Source organism: Pleurodeles waltl, chromosome 11 (assembly GCF_031143425.1).
Source record: "Pleurodeles waltl isolate 20211129_DDA chromosome 11, aPleWal1.hap1.20221129, whole genome shotgun sequence".
NCBI lineage: Eukaryota > Metazoa > Chordata > Amphibia > Caudata > Salamandridae > Pleurodeles > Pleurodeles waltl.
The window spans coordinates 320,353,345-320,375,275 of record NC_090450.1 but is presented as its reverse complement, the minus strand read 5'-3'; the positions used below and the strand labels follow the sequence as shown (position 1 = coordinate 320,375,275).

The following is a 21,931-nucleotide window of genomic DNA, read 5'->3' as shown; positions in this document are numbered from 1 at the left end:
AGCAACCCCAAAGTTACCACACCAGCAGCTCAGGGCCGGTCAGGTGCAGAGTTCAAAGTGGTGCCCAAAACACATAGGCTTCAATGGAGAAGGGGGTGCCCCGGTTCCAGTCTGCCAGCAGGTAAGTACCCACGTCTTCGGAGGGCAGAACAGGGGGGTTTTGTAGGGCACCTGGGGGACACACAAGTTAGCACGGGGGCGGCCGGGTGCAGTGTGCAAACACACGTTGGGTTTCCAATGTAAATCAATGGGAGACCAAGGGGTCTCTTCAGCGATGCAGGCAGGCAAGGGGGGGGGGGGCTCCTCAGGGTAGCCACCACCTGAGCAAGGGAGAGGGCCTCCTGGGGGTCACTCCTGCACTGGAGTTCCGATCTTTCAGGTCCTGGGGGCTGCAGGTGCAGAGTCTTATCCAGGCGTCGGGATCTGGGAGTCTGGCAGTCGCGGTCAGGGGGAGCCTCGGGATTCCCTCTGCAGGTGTTGCTGTGGGGGCTCAGGGGGGGGCAACTCTGGCTACTCACAGTCTCGTAGTCGCTGGGGAGTCCTCCCTGAAGTGTTTGTTCTCCACAAGTCGAGCCGGGGGCGTCGGGTGCAGAGTAGCAAGTCTCACGCTTCCGGCGGGAAACGCAATTGTTTTAAAGTTGCTTCTTTGGAAACAAAGTTGCAGTCTTTGGTGAACAGGGCCGCTGTTCTCAGGAGTTTCTTGGTCCTTCTAGAGCAGGGCAGTCCTCTGAGGATTCAGAGGTCGCTGGTCCTAGGGAAAGCGTCGCTGGAGTAGTCTTTTTTTTTTTGAAGTGGGAGACAAGCCGGTAGAGCTGGGGCCAAAGCAGTTGGTGTCACTGTCTTCTCTGCAGGGTTTTCCAGCTCAGCAGTCCTCTTCTTCTTAGGTTGCAGGAATCTGAGTTCCTAGGTTCAGGGGAGCCCCTAAATACAGAATTTAGGGGTGTGTTTAGGTCAGGATGGCAGTAGCCAATGGCTACTAGCCCTGAGGGTGGCTACACCCTCTTTGTGCCTCCTCCCAAGGGGAGGGGGTCACATTCCTATCCCTATTGGGGGGGATCCTCCATCTGCAAGATGAAGGATTCCTAAAAGTCAGAGTCACTTTAGCTTAGGTTGCCTTAGGGGCTGTCCTGACTGGTCAGTGACTCCTCCTTGTTTTTCTCATTATCTCCTCCGGCCTTGCTGCCAAAAGTGGGGCCGTGGCCGGAGGGGGTGGGAAACTCCACTAGCTGGAATGCCCTGTGGTGCTGTAACAAAGGGGGTGAGCCTTTGAGGCTCACCACCAGGTGTTACAGCTCCTGCAAGGGGGAGGTGATAAGCATCTCCACCCAGTGCAGGCTTTGTTACTAGCCACAGAGTGACAAAGGCACTCTCCCCATGTGGCCAGCAACATGTCTCAAGTGTGGCAGGCTGCTAAAACCAGTCAGCCTACACGGGTAGTTGGTTAAGGTTTCAGGGGGCACCTCTAAGGTGCCCTCTGGGGTGTATTTTACAATAAAATGTACACTGGCATCAGTGTGCATTTATTGTGCTGAGAAGTTTGATACCAAACTTCCCAGTTTTCAGTGTAGCCATTATGGTGCTGTGGAGCTCGTGTTTGACAGACTCCCAGACCATATACTCTTATGGCTACCCTGCACTTACAATGGCTAAGGTTTGGCTTAGACACTGTAGGGGCACAGTGCTCATGCACTGGTGCCCTCACCTATGGTATAGTGCACCCTGCCTTAGGGCTGTAAGGCCTGCTAGAAGGGTGACTTATCTATACTGCATAGGCAGTGTGAGGTTGGCATGGCACCCTGAGGGGAGTGCCATGTCGACTTACTCATTTTGTCCTCACCAGCACACACAAGCTGGTAAGCAGTGTGTCTGTGCTGAGTGAGGGGTCCCCAGGGTGGCATAAGATATGCTGCAGCCCTTCGAGACCTTCCCTGGCATCAGGGCCATTGGTACCAGGGGTACCAGTTACAAGGGACTTACCTGGATGCCAGGGTGTGCCAATTGTGTAAACAAGAGTACAGGTTAGGGAAAGAACACTGGTGCCGGGGCCTGGTTAGCAGGCCTCAGCACACTTTCAAATCAAAACATAGCATCAGCAAAGGCAAAAAGTCAGGGGGTAACCATGCCAAGGAGGCATTTCCTTACACCGGTGATCTGTCGGGAGGCAATAACTTCCTATCACCCCAAGTGTTGTGGAAGAGATCCGATGTGATCATAGTAATACTTACCCCAGAGTCCACTAATTACCGAATCCTCTTATCACCAACCCGAATATCTACCAGGGGATCTATTCACTGGTTGGGGATCTATTCACTGGTTTTGATCTTTGACCCCACATACATTTTCAGTGACCACCACAATCATATCCTGAAAGGCTTTAACAAAAGATTCCTCTTCATTCTCCTCTTCTTCCTCCACTACAATAGACACCTTAGCTTGCTTATTAAACATGGATTGACAGACTTTAGCAAAGTGACCCACTTTACTACACTTACTACACACAGCATTCTTCGCTGGACAACTTTTGCCATCCTTAAAGTGAGGCGTGTTCCCTCATCTAAAACATATGTTAGAAAACCTAAAAAAAAAAAAAAAGATTGTCATGTTGCTTCAGCTCGCCTTTCTTTACTGCACCCATTTTTGTAATGACATTCACTTGGACTTGATCAGAGTCCTTCACCCCAGTACTAGTTGAGAGTTCCTTTAGAGAGATCTGCGCCAGTTCAACCCTCTTGGCTATTTTGATGACTTCTTCCAACGTTGGATTAGCCATGGTAAGTAGCTTCTGCTGAATGTGATTATTTGAGCAGTGGCCGATGAACTGGTCCCTTATTAGCTGGTCTTGAAAATCACTAAATTCACACTTCGAGGCCAATTGTCTCAGTGCACTGACGTATGCATCAACATCCTCACTTTGAACCTGCTGATGCTTGAAGAATTTGTACCGCAAAACCACCAGACTCGGCAGTACATCAAACCTTGTGGACATCTTCTTGGTGGTCATATGATATTCATCAAGTTCTTTATCAGTTTGCAGCAGGTCAGGTAAGTGTTTGAAAATCTCTCTCCCTTCATATCCCAAAGAGTGTAAAAGCAGACACTTTTTCCTTTCAGGGTGAAAATGAGAGGCTCCAATAGCTCCCAGGTACGTCTCAAAACCATCAAACCATTGCCTCCATGGGATGGGAGGGGCCCCTGGAGTTTCCAAGAAGGGTGGTGGTGGATTAACAGACTGCATAGCGCAAACCAAGAGGCAGTAATAAACCCGAGAACTGTCCAGGACCTGTTCAGATGGCTATCGTTTCCATAAAAAGCTGTTCAACTTTTAACCAGTGTAACAGTATTTTTCACCGTTGTCCTGGCTACTATGGCTCTGTGTTGCTTTATCCACAACAACATCCAAGATGGCACCTAAAAATGCCAACCACAGCACAGAGTCCCATTCCAGTTGTCTGCTGCCACATCAGTCACTCGATCCTCCCCCCCAGCAGAGCTCCACGTTTCCTGCTGGCAGTTGTCGAGGATCTCCCCTCACCGAAATGCGTGGGCAACTTGCGGCGGTCAGCAGGCTCCCTCGTCGCCAAAAATCAATGTTGTAATAAAGGTGAGAGTCGTCTTGGTAGTTCTTCCATGTTTATTTGTCTATAGAAAAGACCGCTGCTGTCGCGTCGTCTGGCACCTCCACCACCGCTCAACCGTTCTTTCGCGCTCGAGAGAACAGGACAGCTGGCAGCACGCTTCGGCACGTGGTGTCGAGCCGTCGCAGGCAAAACCACAAAGAGAACACAACACACTGCCTATACAAATTCTCTAGATCCTGTTCCTTCTTTTCTTTTTGGTACTCCCTGTATGTTCTCGTGTTTTCATTCGGCCATATGCTCTTTTCATTTCATGGTATTCAGAATCTTATAGTATTTAATATTCTCTCTGCTTTACAGGTTTACATCATCCCTACTGTACGATTGTCTAGCACTTCGCCTTCACATTCTATTTTTGCAGAAGGTAAGACCGAGTGGACAAATGAAAAAACGCGAAAAAGCAGGTGACTGAGTATCAGGAAAGCCTAGAGGAGTTAAGATAGGACTACAAACGTTTCCTAAATCAAGCAACCAAACCTATTAAAGATCTACTACAGATAAACACAACACCTCACGCACAAATGGTTTCCGGTTAGCTGAATGCGAGCTAGAGGGCAGTCCTTTTCTTCGACATTAAGAACTGCAAAACTGAAACAAAAATGGTTCAAGTCTCACACTTGTGCTAATGTAAATTCATTTAGTTTAGCATTTGAACAAAGGGATATTGCCTGGGGGAGGTGGAGACCAGAGAGGCGCAAGGAGAAAACTTTAAGAGCGGAGATACAAGACACCAGTCAGCTACTGTAAGCAGTACCTCGTGCATTCTTCTCCCATGCCCTATCTCTACACCCCCCTCACAAATCCCTACTCTGAATACTTTAACCTTCCGTCCCTTAAATCCCTTTGAGCTTCATCATGCTTCAGTGTCAGAGCCTTGATAACTGACAGATGGGTTGTCAAAATGGAAGTTAGTAGCCATAAGACAACATAACCCAAGCCATTTTATTCACTTTACCACCTTAGGGACGGCATTAGAGCAGTGGACCACTGAGCTCGGTGCGCCGTGTTAAAAAAAATTCTTATGGGTTTAAGTTAAATCTACCAGATGAACACCACACCTCATGCACAACTCGATGCCGGTCTTAACGTAACGCATGTAACAGCGCAGCAGTTTGGCAATAAGAATTGCAAAATATAAGCAAAAGTGGCAGCGTTCAAGTCTCATACTTGTGCATACTTAAATGCATCTGCTTAGCATTTTGAACACGGGGTTACAGGTCACTGCTGGGAGGAGGAAGAGACACTGCATGCACCTTTTTCTCTTTCTCGTAATTTAGAACTGGAAAGGGACAGCTTGTATTATTCGAACGTCCATCGGGGGCCGCTGTTGAGCTGCGCAAGAATTATCAATGCTCCTTTCACAGCACAAAAGAAAAAACATTAAAACGTTCTTTCTTAATACCTATTATAAGGGGGAGGAGGGGAATATAGAGTCAAATTCCGGTAGTAGTGTCCGAAAGGGTGCCCTACTGGTGGCAAATTCACATGCTGCAAAAAAAAGGCCAACAAGAGTCGGTGCCTCACCGACAGTTGTGCATCGTAGACTAGTATACAGGGTTGAAGAGATCTTGCTGGATCAAAACAAGAAGAGGTTACAGAATCTAAAACATTAATTTCAGGGAGGCTCACTTTTCCTGTTTTATCCCCAGCTGCACAGACACTGCTGTATTGAAGTAAACTATCCCTAAAGCTAATCCTACAGTTAATTATGACTTTTCCTGACAATTTTGCTCTTTACTGACATTAATGATAGTCTTCAGATCGTTTTGTGTCAATAAACATGAGAATGTGTAGCTCAATAAACTGCATGCCTTTGTTGACTTAGATATGCTGATTAGAAATTATTAATGAAGGTTTATGTGTTTTGATTAATGAAAAGTTTGTATAGAAATTAATAATAGAGAAAATAATGTGCAGGTTTGAAAAGGTGCCCACGGAAAATGGAAGCCACTTAAATGAGAATTGTACTAAAAGAACTAAAATTGTGTGAAATAATGAAATTGTATAAGGATAATGTAGTAATATATCACATTGAAATATATAACCTATGTTTTGCATTAATTTGTAGAATTACCTTAGCTGAAGCTGTGGCCTAGTCTTTCTAGGCCTCATACAGGAGCATAATTAATAACCGTGCACTGTAGAAATTGCTGATGCCTATAACACGACGATTGAACTGTGTGCTTAGCTAGAATTTTCTGCAATGTACCAACGGACAGGAGATGATTAAGTCAATTGGATACAATTATGTGTAGAGTAGGCTAAATGTACTTTCCCAGGACTTGAACAATGTGAGCACTGACTGAAGAGGAACATGCAACAGTTTCGATACCTGAAGAGCCGGATGATGAAGACATCGTACAGTGGACCAATCCATGAACTGAGAAAGAAGAAATATTAGAACTCATAGTTTTGAAAATTAATATTATAGGTTAGAGTCTTATCTGCTGATTGACTGACCAATTAGGAATTAGGGGGATGGACTGAAAAACTTTAATAAGAAGTCATGACAAAGAGCTAAAACTTTAGAGAGATGCAGGAGATGCAAGGGAGAATTGATGACATCAGGAGGCGTGGTTTGAGATTCTGTCGTTGGGCTCATACTGTTGAGAGCCTGATGCGCTGCTAATCTATTGATGACCTGAAGACGAAGACTGACTTTGTTGCTGGTCCATTCCGTGGATAGGTATCTATGACAATGTGATTGATTAACATGTGCCTTTTCTTCTAGGTACCAACAGCGCTGTTTTATAGTTTTTCTTCTAGCTAGATGTTTTCTAAATTCATGTTTTTCTAAATTGTTTTTGCATAAAGTCCCACTTGCTGATGCTAATCTGGGTTAGGAAGGTTCTTTCCTGGGTGACGTCAACAATGAAATGATTGACGGACAGATTGCTTAACTCTGCTATTAATGCTGTTATTTCCATTTTTGGTTGGCTTACGATGAAGCTTTTGAACATATGCTTTCTAAAGTTCTGATTAGATTGTGTTATTTGTGGTTGCTAATAAACTAATTCTGAGCTGATTAAGTAAAGTTTGAGTTAACCAGATGCATTAGAATTGTAATCAATAGGGAAATAAAATTTGTTAAACGCTTTATCGAGTTGTGGTTATTAATGAAATTATGGTTATAATTGTTTATTGACTAATGATTCTCTTAGTGGTTACTGATTAATTGTATTGATTATTGATGCCACTGGTCACTACGTGATTAGGATACTCCATGCGATCCAAAAGGTTCATCGGCCTATACGCATCCCCTTGTAAGTTTACTTATTAATTACCAGGCGCGTTAGCACTTTAAATAAACTCTCAAATTCAAGATAAATGTGGCTGTCCTATGATTTAACTGCAGCATTTGTTTTTCAAGTTGTGCACTGCACTATAACTCATGCACCTCCACACAAAGGCGTTGACAAGTTGCTAGCCACACTGCATTAACTATGACTTGGTCCACTAACATCCAGACTGTTCTCATAAATTATGTAATTTGAGATATTATTGGTCTTGTTATAAATGCTACAATTTAACATGCTTCACACAATCTAATATAAAAGGTTATAAACAGTGCATGGAGAAGGCGCCAGTGGAATACAATGTTGTGGAGTGGCAGAGTGGAGCAGAGAGTTGTACAGTGACAGAATGATGTAAGGGAGCGCAGAGTGGCGTACAGAGGGAGCATAGAAGGGGTGCAGAGTGGTGTACAGAGGGGGTGCAGAATGGTGTAAAGTGACGCAGAGTGGTGTATACTGCCGCAGAGTGCAGTAGGGTGGAAGGGAGTGGCATAGAGTGATATCAGTGTAGAGTGTCACCCAGGAGTGTCTCCTCCATTATAGCGGAGGAGCATCACCCCAGTACAAAATGCCCCCAGAAACCCCCAGAGATGAAAAATAAAATGGTAATAAAGTTAATTTACTACCATTGTATTTTTCACAACAGGGAGTCAGGACAGGGCGGGGCCATTGCTGCTAATAAGTAGCAGCAGCGAGCTACGCACTCAAGTTTAAAGTGCGCACGTCTCTTTGGGCAGCTGCCTTACGATGGCCAGACAGACAGACGTGTACTTTAAACATCTCTAATGCAGCTGTCCTAGACAACTGGGTTAGAGAAGGCAAAGGCCTCCAGTGCTCTTGAGAGTACTGAAAGAGGCCGCTCCCGCCAATCCTAGAGTTTCTCTCATGCTGTTTAACAGCATGACAGCAACACCAGGATTGGTTAGGAGAGTTGCTGGGTTCCACACTGGAAGCAGAGCCAAGAAGAAGGAAACTGGACAGAGCGAAGAGGACATTCGTGCAGCACGCAGGAAAGTAAGTGCCTATTGCTGTTATTTAGTAAGTAAGGAATATGCTACTTACACTGTAGGCATCAGTTCGTGGCATGTAGTAGTGTAGATTCACATGCTGTGCATACTCCTGCCATTTAGTGTTGGGCCTGGCGTGATGCAAGTTGTTTTTCTTCTTAGAAGTGTGTTTTGAGTCACGGGATCGAGTGACTCCTCCTCTCTGTGATATTGCACAGGGGCACAGACTCCTTTGTTAGATTGTTTTCCCGCAGGCAGGTGATAAAGGAGTGTTGGAAAGTATAGAAAAAAGATGTCCATGCAATGTATAGATACATATGTACAAAAATATACAAGTTTATAGTACCTGCAACAACCACAGGCATATAGGAAGGAGGGAGGGCGCATGTGAATCTACAGTATTACATGCCATGAACAGATGTCAACAGGGTAGGTAGCATATTCTGTTCAATGGCATGTGTGGCTGCAGACACACATGCTCTGCAACAGACTGTAATGCAGTCCCTCCAGGAAGTGGTGGCTAACCTGCAGGAGTTGCAGTTGACAAACTGTTTGTAGCACAGGGTTGTTGTTCGGAACTACTGAGAGTCTAGGAGTGTTGTGAGCCATGGCTGACACACCCAAGTGGGAACGACAAGGACCATGGTGAGAGTTGTTTGTCTGATTCTCCAAACCAGGAATGGAATGAATGGAAGAGATGGAAAAGAGGAAGATAATATCCCTGACCGGTCCATCCATAGAGCATTGTCCTTGGCGAAGTTTTGGCCTATTGCTTCTTCTGCTGTGGCGAAAAGACCTATTTCAGAAGTTCCTCACTTTGCAAAGTATGTTTGAAGGACTTGTGGGTGGAGCTCCCACTCATGGACTTGTTGCTGCATGCTGCTGGGCAGGTCTGCAAAATTGTTGTCCGTCCCTGGGAGATACTCTCCCACTAGGTGAATGTGGTGGTGGACAGCCCAGTTCCATATTGTCGGAAAGAGTTGTGACAATTTAGACAAAAATGTCCCCTCCCCTGTTTCTGTAGATAATACATAGCTGTCACATTGTCTGTGCGAACTAAGACGACCTTGTGAGATAGATGACAAAATGCTTTCAGGGCTAGAAACACTGCCTGAAGCTCTAAGTAAATGAGGTGCAGGGATTGGTGACAGATCCCCAGAGGCCCTATACTGTGAAGTCCTGAAGGGGGTGCCTCAACCAGTCAGGGATGAATCTGTGGTCAGTATGACTTGAGGCACAGGGTCCACAAAAGGCCATCCTTTCAACAGGTTGGTGGTATTCCACAACCGCAGAGAGCAGGAAGTATGGCAGTCTAACAGCACTATCTTCCAGGTGACCCTCTGACTGAGACCACTGACAAGAGACACTGCTGTAGGGGACACATGTGCAGTCCGGCATGGGGAACAATGGCAATGCAGGAAGTCATCATTGATAGTAGGCGCATATTAGTCCTGGCTGTGTAAATGAAAACACTTAACACAGGCCAGGTTGGGGTAAGTTAGTCCCAACTCTGCATTGAGAATAGCTCCTAGATAAGGCTGTATCTGAAGGGATTGGAGGTGGGATTTGGAAAAGTTGAGTGTGGAGAAGATCCACTGCCAACTGGGTGTGATATTGGCATGGTTATAACTTACTGACTTTGATGAGCCAGTCGCCTAGGTAAGGGAAACCGTGGATGTTCTTTCTTCGTAGGTGTGTGGCAACTATTGCTAAACAGTTTGGGAAGACTCTGGGAGTGGTTGAGACCCCGAAAGGCAGGACTTTCAACTGGTAATGCTTGCCTGCAATAAAAACCTTAGGTATTTTTGGTTTGCAGGGTATGGGAATATGAAAGTAGTCATCCTTTAGATCTTGAGCTGTCAGAAAGTCGTTCTATTGTAGGAGTGGAATAACGTCTTTAAGAGTAACCATGTGAAAGCGTTCTGGCAGGATGTATTAAATTAGTGGTCAGAGGTCGAGAAAAGGCCTGAGAGAGCTATACTTTTTGGGAATGAGAAAGTTTATGGAGTATACCCCTGATCCCTGGGTTTGTAAGGGGACAGGCTCGATGGCCCTTTGAGAGTAAGGGTTTGAACCTCTTGTTTGAGAATGTTGAGGTGTTTGTGGTATGCCCGTGAGTGTGAGGGGAATATTTTAAGGTGTGGTAATGAGCTCCAGACAATTTCTATGTTGGATCATGGAAAGGACCCACTGGTCTCTGGTGATGTTGACCCATTCTGAATGGAAGTTTTGGAACTGCCTCTCCACCGGTGTGGTATGAGCAGGGGGAAGACGGAGGTAGTCACTGCTTTGCAGTGGAGAAAGAGCCTCGGGAGGCAGAGCTCTTACCTCGCCCCTTAATGTTGTTGTACCACTGTAGGAACCACTGAAGCTGTCTGGAATGTGAAGGGGACGCCTCAAAGGACGTGGATTTATAGGAGCCTCTGAAACCAGGGCAGTGAAAAGTACCCCTCTGTGTGGGGGATTGGAGGGCACCCATAGCCTTTGCCATATATGTGTTATTCTTTAGCTTCAAAAGAGTAGTATCCACTTGAGGGCCAAAAGGATGCTCTTTGTCAAAGGGCATGTTAACTGCTTGCTGAACTTCTGGTTTGAAGCCACAGCAGCAGAGCCAAGTGTGCCTTGTGAGGAAGACACTTGTGTTAATGCCATGTGCAGCTGTATCTGCGGCATCCAGGGTACAGAGAATAGAATTATTTAAAATTGTTTGCCCTTCAGCAGCTATTTGTTGCCCTCTTTTAGGTGCTCACCTGGTAGAAACTGGAGGATCTCCTCCATTTCCTCCCAGTGAGCCCGGTCGTAGCTGGTTAGTAATGTCTGGGAAATTGTGATAATCCAATGGTTAGCTGCTTGCACTGCAACTCTTGACAGCAACACTGATTTTACTGCTCTCCTTTTCAGAAGGAGGGGGTCCCCAGTGGCCTGGCTATTGACCCGTTTTCGTGCATTAGTGGTGACAATAGAGTCAAAAGAGACCTGGCTTATATTTTTTTGTCAACCATAGGTGAGATAATCCTAGAGCGAACGCGCACCTTGAAGATTTCATCAGCATGACAAAGTATGCCAGGGAGCATTGGGAGATCTTGAATATCCCTGTGGGCAGATGTCAGTGTGTCAAACAAGATGTCTTGTTCGATGGAGTCCCTGTGTAGCTCTAAATTGTGAAATGCAGCTGCTATTTTCACTAATTGTTGGAGGAAAGTAGTGGCCTCTGGTGGTGAGGGACATGCTGGGTTTAGGTCAGGATAATTGGAAAGAATGGGGACAGGATCATTAGTGTCCCAAGGAGCCAGGTCATGATGTGTCCCACCCATATCTTCCCCAACAAATAAACGGGATCCGTGAGGGGTGTAATCGCCTGGTGAAGGTGAGGCAGGAGAATGAGGAGGGGAGGTAGGCAGAGAAGAAGGGGTGTAAGGGGTGGAGGTGGAGAAGGTGGAGCAGAAGGAGGCGGTGGAGAAGGCCTACAAAACGGACTGGTGGCCTTGTCCTTACTACTTCTCTTTTGAGGTGGAAGAGTGTCCAAGGCTTCCTCTAACAGTACAGGAGAAGAAGTAACAATGCGTTCTGTACCCTCCTGAATATGGAGGAGGGGTGCTGACGAGCATCCATCATCTCCAGTATAGGCTACACAGGAGGAGTACCAGAAGACTGACTAATGTCTCTGGGTTTCTAAATTTTCAGTTCTGTGGGTTTCTGCACCAAAGGTTTCGGTCTGTGTGATTCCGTCGTCATAGACGTGGAGGCCTTGGGTGGTTTGCTCGGAGCCAAGGTTCAGACCAAAAAGTAGACAATGTCTCGGTCCGAAGTGCAGGTGGTCAACAACGAAGACAATGGCTTGGTCTTAGCTGTTTTTGGAGCCGGAAGGTGGGACAGCTGCAATGGATATTCAGTTCCGACTATGGCCTGGTGGCAGTGGCGGACTGGCGACCTCCTAAAGGGGCTTTTCCAGAGTTTTGGGGTGGGTAGGAAGGGCCATGGTACTCACAGGTTGTGCTTATGTTAGCTCATGGCTTTCGATGTCAGACTTCACATCGAAGTTGAAAGAGTCCTGGATGGAGAAGTCCTCTTGTTCAGGTTCCTCTTGAGGGTGTTCCTCCCCAAAGATGTCAGGGGTGTTGAGTGCCATTTCCAGTTGATGTGCCCTTCGGTCTCAAAGCGTTTTCTTCTACAGGAAAAGTCTGCAGGCGTCACAGGTAGTTTCCTGGTGATCAGAGGAAAGGCACAGGTTACTCAACAAATGATGATCGGTGGGAGGAAATGAGGAAATTTAGCATGGCACCGAGATGGCTTGAGTTCCATCAGTATGGCATATTGCTCAGTGCAGCTTGGTAAGGTAGGACCGAGGTGGGCGAGGATGCCCCCAAAGGGCAGGTGGTCAGTGCCCACACTGATTTGAGGCGAGTGCTTAGATGGAAAGGCATAAGCAAAAACCTTACCGAAGAAGGCAAGAAGGAAGGAAAGATTTGAAGTGGAGCAAGTCAAAAGACAAAGCAAAGACACACGTGTCCTAACCCAATGGCGGAGAGAAAACAATCTAACTAAGAAGTCAATGCATATGCACACTATCACAGAGAGGAGGAGTCACTCGATCCTGTGACATTAAACATTTTTTGGAAGAAAAACAACTTGCACCACTCCAGACCGAACACTAGATTCATTTAGGCAGGAACATATCCAATAGTTCACTGCAGTTCATTTCTCCGGACGCGTTTAGGACTACATAGTCCTTGTTCGCAGGTGAATATTAGGCAAACCTACATAGCTGTTGTGGATTACCAATTAACTTTGCACAATGCTCATCCTGCCCTCAAGCGGGCTCCCAAGTGGGTTACCAGTACTAGTGCATGCTTGAATTGGTAGTGCTGCACAGTGCAATCCTTTACCTTCAGTGGGTTTGTGGTGCTGTATTTATCACCCTCCAGTGGGCACTATAATATAATGCGAAAAGTTAGATAAAATAATTTTCCTTGCCCAGCCGAAACAAACCAGTTGCATGATATCACAATGACAGCTATCTGATTTCCTAGGGTCGACAACAAAATATAAGCCAGCTCCTTCTGACCCAATACATATTAGGTCACAGGTCCCTCCTGACTCCACTGTCACCACCACAGTATGAAAATGCCCATTGGATGGCGATAAATACTGCACAGCAAACCCACTGAAGGGAAAGGTTTGCACTGCGTGGTACTGCCAATGCCAGCATGCACTAGTACTCGTAAAAGGCAAGCCAAGGAACGAATGAAAGTGATGGGCATGTCGCCAGCCCAAAGATGCAGATTACAATATGTCGAGAGACAGACAGCGCTTCCATGCTACCTAGGCTCGAACTAAAAAGGATCCTTTCCACCCCACTTACCTTACTGCCAAATTTAAAAAAATCCGGATAGCCATGTTGCTGCTACATCTTGCAGTCGATGGAAAAAACACTCGAGGAAAAATGGGTCTTAAAACCTACCGTTTTCTAATTACCCCAAAGCTTTGCATAGTGAATGTAGAGCAAAATGTTGCAACGTTTCACTGAGATTCCTCAAATGGTGGCAAAGTTATTACAAATCAAAAATCTGAGAAATGTCTACCTCTGTCAATGCTGTAAAGTTCACACATTAATTTCTTCAGTTCTTGCTTTTCTACTCACATACAGCAGTTTGCTGGGCCAAGAGCGGGGCCAGCATACTCTAAATGTGACTTGCCACTTTTGTCATCAGGCAACTGAAATTAATAAACATCTTTCTCTGTTGTAAACTGTAGAACCAGAGAAAATACTTACTTCGTCTGTTAATTTTTTTAAAAAAATAAATTGTGCTTTTGATAATAGGTAAAAACACCAAAGATCATGCAAACTAGTTGCTACAGCACTTCAGAAGAAATTATAGATTCTGTATGCTGTGCAATTTTGTGGAGTGTAAACCTTACTTTTTAGGTAGAAAGGGTTGATAGCATTATTCTATATCAAACGTTAACTGAGGAAAACCATGAGTAAAATCATTTTATTTTCTCTACAACAGGTTAGTTAATCTTGCCTAAAAATGTTACCCCTGTTTTCAGCACAAGGAAATTAATTAAGTGAATTATTGCCCTACACATAGATTTCCTATGCATGGAAAAGTTGTTTTTAGATAAACATGGTTCTCAACTTAACGCTGCTAGATGATTTTACTGTAAAAGATTTAGGTTTAAACTAAATAATAAAGAACTTAGTATCCATGACTTATAGAATATTACATGAAATACATCTTAAATTACAGCAATATATACGTAAGATGCCTTCCAAATCAGCAACAATAGAGATACTATGTCCACTTCAAATATAGTTGAACACATTAATTTAAAAAAGGTATCTAGTATACTTACGTGTACTCTCCATACACTGGCACATAAGGTCATGCTAGTATCAAGTATAGTTTTTCCCCTTTATTTACTCATGAAAACTCCTGATGTGAGAATGAGAACTGTGTGACGAAAACGATTTGCAGACTGGTAATAAATTATATGATAGTGTATCAAAGAGTAATGTATGCTGGATGAATTGAAACGGAAGGGAATGGAAAATGTCACTTACCCAGTGTAAATCTGTTCCTGGCATGTTCCGCTGCAGATTCACATGCTATGCACAGGTACTGCCATCTAGTGTTGGGCTAGGAGTGTTACAAGTTGTTTTTCTTCAAAGAAGTCTTTCCATGTTAGAAATTTAATTTGACACAAATGCATGGGTTCAAACGGTGGACCCATGAGCCGTGTGACTACAATATTGAGATTCCATGAAGGTACTGGTGGTGTTCTTGGAGGTATAATACGTTTTAGACCTTCCATGAAGGCTTTGATGACAGGCACTCTAAATAGAAACTTGTTTTGTATATTTTGTAAATAGGCTGAAATAGCTGTGAGATATTTTAATGGATGAAAAAGCTAATTTAGCTTTTTGTAGATGAAGTAAATAACTTACAATGTCTTGTATGGATGTGGCAATAGGTGTTGTGTTTGGATTGGCAGTAAAAGACAAACCTTTTCCATTTGTTTGCATAGCACTGCCTGGTAGTGGGTTTTCTTGCTTGTTTGATTACTTCCATACATTCCGGTTGAAGATGTAGATATCCAAACTCTAAGACTTCAGGAACCAGATTGCTAGATTGAGTATTGCTGGATTGGGGTGCCTGATCAGTTGTTTGTTTTGTGTCAACAGATCCGGCCTGTTTGGTAGTTTGATGTGTGGTACTAGTGACAGGTCCAACAATGTGTACCATGGTTGACGTGCCCACGTTGGCGCTATAAGTATGAGTTTGAGTTTGTTTTGACACAGTTTGTTGACCAGAAATGGAATGAGCGGTAGAGGGGAAAAAGCATAAGCAAATATCCCTGACCAGTTGATCCATAGAGCATTGCCCTTGGATAGAGGGTGTGGGTACCTGGATGCGAAGTTTTGGCATTTTGCGTTCTGGTTGGTGGCGAATAGGTCAATGCCTGGTGTTCCCCACTGGCGAAAGTACTTGTGAAGTACTTGGGGGTGAATTTCCCACTCGTGTGTTTGCTGATGATCCCGTCTGAGACGGTCTGCTAATTGCCCCTGGAATATACTGTGCTACAGGGTGAATGTTGTTTTGAATTGCCCAATGCCAAATTTTCATTTGTGCTAGAAGACAAAGTTGTGATGAGTGGGTTCCTCCTTGTTTGTTCAGGTAGTACATTGTCGTCATATTGTCTGTCTTGATAAGAATGTGTTAATGAACAAGAAGAGGTTGAAAAGCTTTTAGTGCTAGGAATAACGCTAGCAGTTCTAAGTGATTTATGTGAAGTTGCTTTTGTTTGGTATCCCATTGTCCCTGAATGTTGTGATGTGCTCCCCATCCAATCATTGATGCATCTGTTGTCAGAATGGTGTGAGGCAGAGGGTCTTGAAATGGCCGCCCTTTGTTTAAATTTGTGGAAATCCACCACTGAAGCAAGATGTGTGTTTGGCGGTCTATCAACACTAGATCTTGAAGATGACCACGTGCCTGTGACCATTGTTTTGCAAGGCACTGTTGTAAGGGCCACATGTTTAGTCTTGCCATCATGCCCAACAGTTTCATGACAAATTTGACTGTGTACTGTTGGTTTGGCAGGATTTTTGGTAATATGTTGTGGAATGATTGTACCCTTTGTGGACTTGGGCTTGCAAGTGCTCTTTGGGTGTTTAATGTGGCTCCTAAATACTGTTGAATTTGCGCTGGTTGTAGGTGTGATTTTTGGTAGTTTATTGAGAACCCTAGTGTGTGTAGAGTGTTTATTACATAACGTGTATGATATTGGCACTGTGTTTGACTGTTGGCTTTTATTAGGCAGTCGTCGAGTTATGGAAAGACATGGATATGTTGTCTTCTTATGTATGCTACGACTACGGCAAGGCATTTTGTAAACACTCTGGGAGCTGTTGTTATCCCCAAAGGTAACACTTTGAACTGGTAATGTTTTCCTTGTATTACAAATGTGAGATATTTTCTGTGTGCTGGATGGATGGGTATGTGAAAATACGCATCTTTTAGATCCAGCGTTGCCATAAAATCTTGTTGTTGTAACAGTGGGACTACATCCTGTAGTGTTACCATGTGAAAGTGTTGTGATAGGATGTAAAGATTGAGAGTTCTGAGATCTAGTATTGGTCTCCATGTTTTGACTTTTTTGGGAATGAGGAAATACAGGGAGTAAACCCCCGTTTCGCTTTGATGATGTGGCAGGAGCTCTATGGCTTGTTTGAGTAATAGTGTCTGTACCTCTGTTTGCAACATTGAAATGTGTTGAGATGAGTTTGTGTGGTTTTGGGGGTATATCTGGAGGAGTTTGTGTGAACTCTATGCAGTAACCATGTTGAATAATGGATAAGACCCGATTGTCTGTTGTGATGGGTAACCATGGGTGTGGAACTTTTGCAGTCTTCCTCCCACAGGGGAAGTGTGGTGGGGGAAGATGTGGATGAAGTCACTGTTTGGTATGCGTGGGTTGCTTTGAGGGCTGATATTTTCCTCTAGATCTGAGAAATTGTCCTCTGTAGGTTCCCCGAAACCCCCCTCTCTGGTATTGTGTCTGGTAAGAGGGTTTGGATTGGGAGGTAGATGACTCAGATGTTTGGGGTCTAAAGCCTCCCCTAAATTGAGGCTTTCGAAATGAGCCTCTGTATTGAGCTGAGTAAAGCGCCCCCATAGCTTTGGCAGTGTCGGTGTCTTTTTTCATTTTCTCAATGGCTGTATCAACCTATGTGCCAAATAGTTGGTGTTCGTTAAAAGGCATGTTAAGAACAGCCTGCTGGATTTCACATTTAAAGCCTGGCGGCCTAAACCATGCGTGCCGCCTAATGGTGACAGCCGTATTAATAGTTCTTGTGGCTGTGTCTGCGGAGTCTAACGCTGACCTGATCTGATTGTTTGTAATTGCCTGTCCCTCCTCTACTACTTGCTGGGCTCTCTTCTGTTGGTCTTTGGGGAGATGCTGGATAATGTCTTTCATCTCGTGCCAGTGGGCCTTGTCGTATCTGGCCATTAGCGCCTGGGAATTGGCTATACGCCATTGATTAGCTGCCTGGGATGCTACCCTTTTACCCGCAGCATCACATTTTTTGCTTTCTTTTATCTGGTGGGGGTGTGTCCACAGACGACTGGGAGTTAGCCCTCTTCCTTGCTGCGCTGACCTCTACGGAATCTGGGGGGTAGCTGTTAGGTAATAAAAGCTGGGCCTGAAGGATGCGGCTTATATTTCTTTTCTACCCTTGGAGTAATTGCTCTTGCGTTAACTGGTTCCTGGAAGATTTGATGCGCTTGTATTAACATGCCAGGAAGCATGGGTAGACTCTGGTAGGTGGCGTGAGTCGAGGACAACGTGTTAAATAAAAAATCATCCTCAAGAGGTTCTGTGTGAATGGCTAAGTTATGATATGCCGGTGCCCTAGCTAGAACCTGTGTATATGAGGTGCTATCCTCTGGAGGTGATGGCTTTGATGGATAGCACTCTGGACTATTGTCTGAAATGGAATCATAAGAAAGGTACAATGGGTCAGTGTCATCGTGGTGTGACTGTACAGAGTGTGCTGGAAACTGTGCAGTGGGGGGTAACAGGCACGGAGATAGTTAGGTGAGGAGAATGGAGAGGAGACTGGTGAGGTGAAAACTGAGGAGGCTGAGATTTTTGTCTCGGTTTTGGCACTTCAGCCGGTGGCTGGTCAGTGTCCAATGTCCTTGAAAGGCCAGTTTCCTCTTTGTTTTTAAGAGGAGGTGCAGTGAGGATTTTGCCAGTGTCTTTATGAATTTGGATTCTGGCCTGTTTTTCGTCAAAATCCTCCAATTGCATACGTTTTTCTGCAAATCTATGGCTTTCTTTCAATTGCTTGGAAAGACCATGCTCCTCTGTATATGTGTGTTTTGTCAGCTCTGAAGCCAGTTTCTTCGGGATCGAAAGGCCTGAAGTAGTTGTTCGCCTCGGCTCCGAGAGGGATTTTCAGGGCTTCGACTCGATGGGTCGGTGCTTGAAGATTTCGGAGCCTGTGCCTTGGCTCGAGTCCGAAGGCTTTCTTGGTGTGGCCTTTCTCGGTGCTAAAGATGTTGCTTGGTCACCGGTAGTTTTCTTATGGGTGGAGCCATGGCCTTCTGGCAGTGGCGTCCCCGAGGCCTTGTATTTTGGGCTTGGATTGGGTCAGGGCAAGCATACTCACGTGCTGGCCCGCTGTTATCGGTCGGTCGTTGTCGGACTCGTGCTCGGAGTCGAACCACAGAAGGGAGACTGCGATGCGGATCATCTCCTCTTTTTCTGCATCGAGGCGTTTGGTGCTTCTGGACGCCATCTCTAATCTTCGCGCTCTTCGGTCTCGCAGTCTCTTTTTCGAGCCGAAGGATCTGCAGGCCTCGCAAGTATCCTCTCGGTGGTCTGGAGATAGACACAGGTTACGGACTAGATGTTGGTCCGTGTAAGGATACTTGGCGTGGCACCGAGGGCAGAATCTAAACGCGGTCCGGTCCATGAGGCTTCAACAAGACTTTTGGTCAGGCCGACGAGGCCCAAGTTGGGCGCGGGTGCCCCGAAAGGCAAGTAGAGATCTGTGTCCTCCGGTACCGAGGTGTCGATGATAGATGGTACTCGATCGAAAACAATACTGACAAATTTAGAGAGTTTGTAATACTTTTCCAACTTGAACAATCGGAGTGAAAAGAAACACGTCCGAACCCGATGGCGGAAAGAAAATCTAAGATGGAGTCGATGCCCATGCGCAATGGAGCCAAAAAGGAGGAGTCACTCGGTCCCGTGACTCGAAAATACTTCTACGAAGAAAAACAACTTGTAACACTCCGAGCCCAACACTAGATGGCAGGACCTGTGCACAGCATGTGTATCTGCAGCTACACATGCCATCGAACATATATATATGTTTAATAGAGAATCTTCAAAACCTGTCTCCATAGAATCAATCTATGAACTGTTAAAAAAAAAAAAAAAAAAAATTTACAACGTTATTTGCAGTTAAGTACTTACAGTTAATTTTACTGCTGTTCCTGTCAGAAGAGACCGGAGATTTCACTTCTTGTTCAAGCTCTGTTAAACAGTAAGAAGGGAAGAAAGAATAATATTTAGCATTGAGGCATGCCAACAATTCTATAACTGAATCGAGGGGAGCTTCAATATTTTTGTGGTGTGATATTACATGTGGCTAACAAGTTACATTTTATAGATTAACAATTAACCATGCATAAAGATGTGAGCAAATTTTACAGTAGGATAAAAAGTCTGAAAAGATAACAGTACTGTCAGACATTTGCATCAACAATGAGGAGAGCAAAGATATCATTGAGTAAAACGTTACTTGCGGAGAAACAAATGCAATTTATTGCGTGGATGCATAATGGAAATTAGGTGCTCAAAGCAAGAAACTGAACCCAACGTCCAATCTGGCAGTGTTCTGCAGTTGCTGGTGCGTCTATATCTGGCACAAGTTTTGCCTACATGACACTACTACAGTCAGGCATGTCAAAGGCATAAAATAAAAGTCAAGTTTAAGAGCCATCACAAGTGGATAAATGGACTTACCTGCATCAAATGGTCACTAATACATAACTTGCAGGTTTGTAATACAAAAGGAAAATCTAGACTTTTTTTAATTTTATTTTTTTACATAAGATCAAAACCACTTGCCATATAACTTTCACAATCATATTCAAAGAATTCCATTTGCAAAATATTGAAGATGCCTTAGCAGTTCTACCACACCTTCTCCACAAACATGGCTGTGCTGGGATCAATTACAGAGAAGCCCGTTTAAGTCATACTAGCTATTCATCTCATCTTTTTGTAGCACATTCAGATTTGTATTCCCACAACTAGATTATCATTATTCTTCAGTCCATATCAGTTTGAGCCTGCTCAATCAAAGTGAATTTCTTTTAGTTTTCTATGTGATTTAATTTATGTTACATTACAAATTACATTTATTTTCTTAGTTGGTCTCATTAACATGTTGCAGGAATCATAAGAAAAATGAAGGAGGTTCATCTCTTAAACTCATGCTTTCTTCAAGTCCATCACTGGTATCCACTTGAAAATAAAGCTTTTTTGGTTGTCAATCACATGGCAGAGACTAATTCACTCATGACAACCATTTGTCTATGCCCATAATGCCACAGTATACAGGACCACCACCTTCAAACTGTTTCTTCTGTCTTTGGATTCAGAAGCAAGGAGATGCACAGCCACTGAGGAATATTTATCAACAACAATTAACGGTACCAGAGAGTCAAGGGCTTCAATATTGGGGGAGAAGAAAAGGGCACAAGCTCAACAGCTAGAAGAAAACCGACCAATTCATAGTTTTATCATCAGAAAGTACCTTTAATCTACACTAAATAACAATATATTTACTAGCTTGTTAGTTCACAATCGAAATCTGCTTTTTCTACCAAATCCGCATCTAGTTCTATGTATTGAACCAAAATGTATTAGGCTACACCTATCAACTTCAGACTTTAACGGTGATATACTTTTCACTGTCACTCATGACGGAGGGATTTATGTTGTTTGCTGTGTCCTCCACAAGTAATAGAGGTTACAAGAAAGACGGCTAAAGTGGTAATGGGTTGATCCATTCACTGTTAATCTTCCGTGCTGGAAGTCTGAATATTATGAGTCTAGACTCTGCATTTCAACCACCAGGCTCCACTGGGAAGGAGGGGTGAGCTCTTCAACCTCAACAAACGTACCGAATCTATTGGCATTTAGGACAGGATGAGAATAAGGCTACCAACAGCTGCATAACAAGTAAAAGGGGAGACTCCTAAGCTGCGCGCAAAAATTATCAAAATAAAGTATCCAAACGGAAACAGCATTAGCCAAAACCTTTTTATTTTACTAAAACTTTATTATTTTACTAAAACTTTATGTACGATATATTTATAGGGGGTTTTAGCCAGCCTTCTTTATCAACTGGTCTGCTATTGTGTCGTGCACATTTTATTTCCACCCACTACAGCATGGAGTAATATATCAACCCACTAAGCCAATGGCTGACTTCACTGTGAGTGGCAGCATTCTGCCCTTTTACAAGGAGCACATTCACATACTAATTAGTTCCCATCAGTGCTAGGGACTACTCTGCCAATGTGTATTTTTTTACACCCAAAATATATTTTTACTTCTTGTCATTCTTTACATTTTATAATGACGTGAGCTCAATAGTTTTCCCATTAATATAGCTTGGAAAAAACATTACAAAACATACTGATGAAGAATTGACAATGGTTCCCTGTACAGAAGGTGCAGTAAGTACTCTTGTAACACAGACTATGATGAGGACAAAAGTACTCGGAGTATTGGTAGGTACACAAACAGGCACTTTGCTATTCTAAGGAGGGATTCCCCTTTTAGCGTCCTCCTTTCCTTGGGCTGAGTTATGGGGCTTTCCAAGTTTGACTCTACTAGACAAAGTTCAGCTCTTCATTTTCTTTAGGCTAATATTTTTGAACAACCATCCGCTCACTGAATT

At 44.2% G+C, this 21,931-nt stretch overlaps 1 protein-coding gene across 4 annotated transcripts in view; it reads right to left on the bottom strand.

Annotated features, from left to right (window-relative positions):
• The window catches only part of RYK (receptor like tyrosine kinase), a 630,333-nt gene that overhangs the window by 410,269 nt on the left and 198,133 nt on the right, over positions 1-21,931 (bottom strand). For all 4 annotated transcript variants that reach the window (XM_069213581.1, XM_069213579.1, XM_069213580.1 and 1 more), the window contains exon 5: positions 19,432-19,491. In XM_069213581.1, the coding sequence (XP_069069682.1) occupies positions 19,432-19,491 (60 nt within the window). The remainder of the gene's footprint in view (positions 1-19,431; positions 19,492-21,931) is intronic.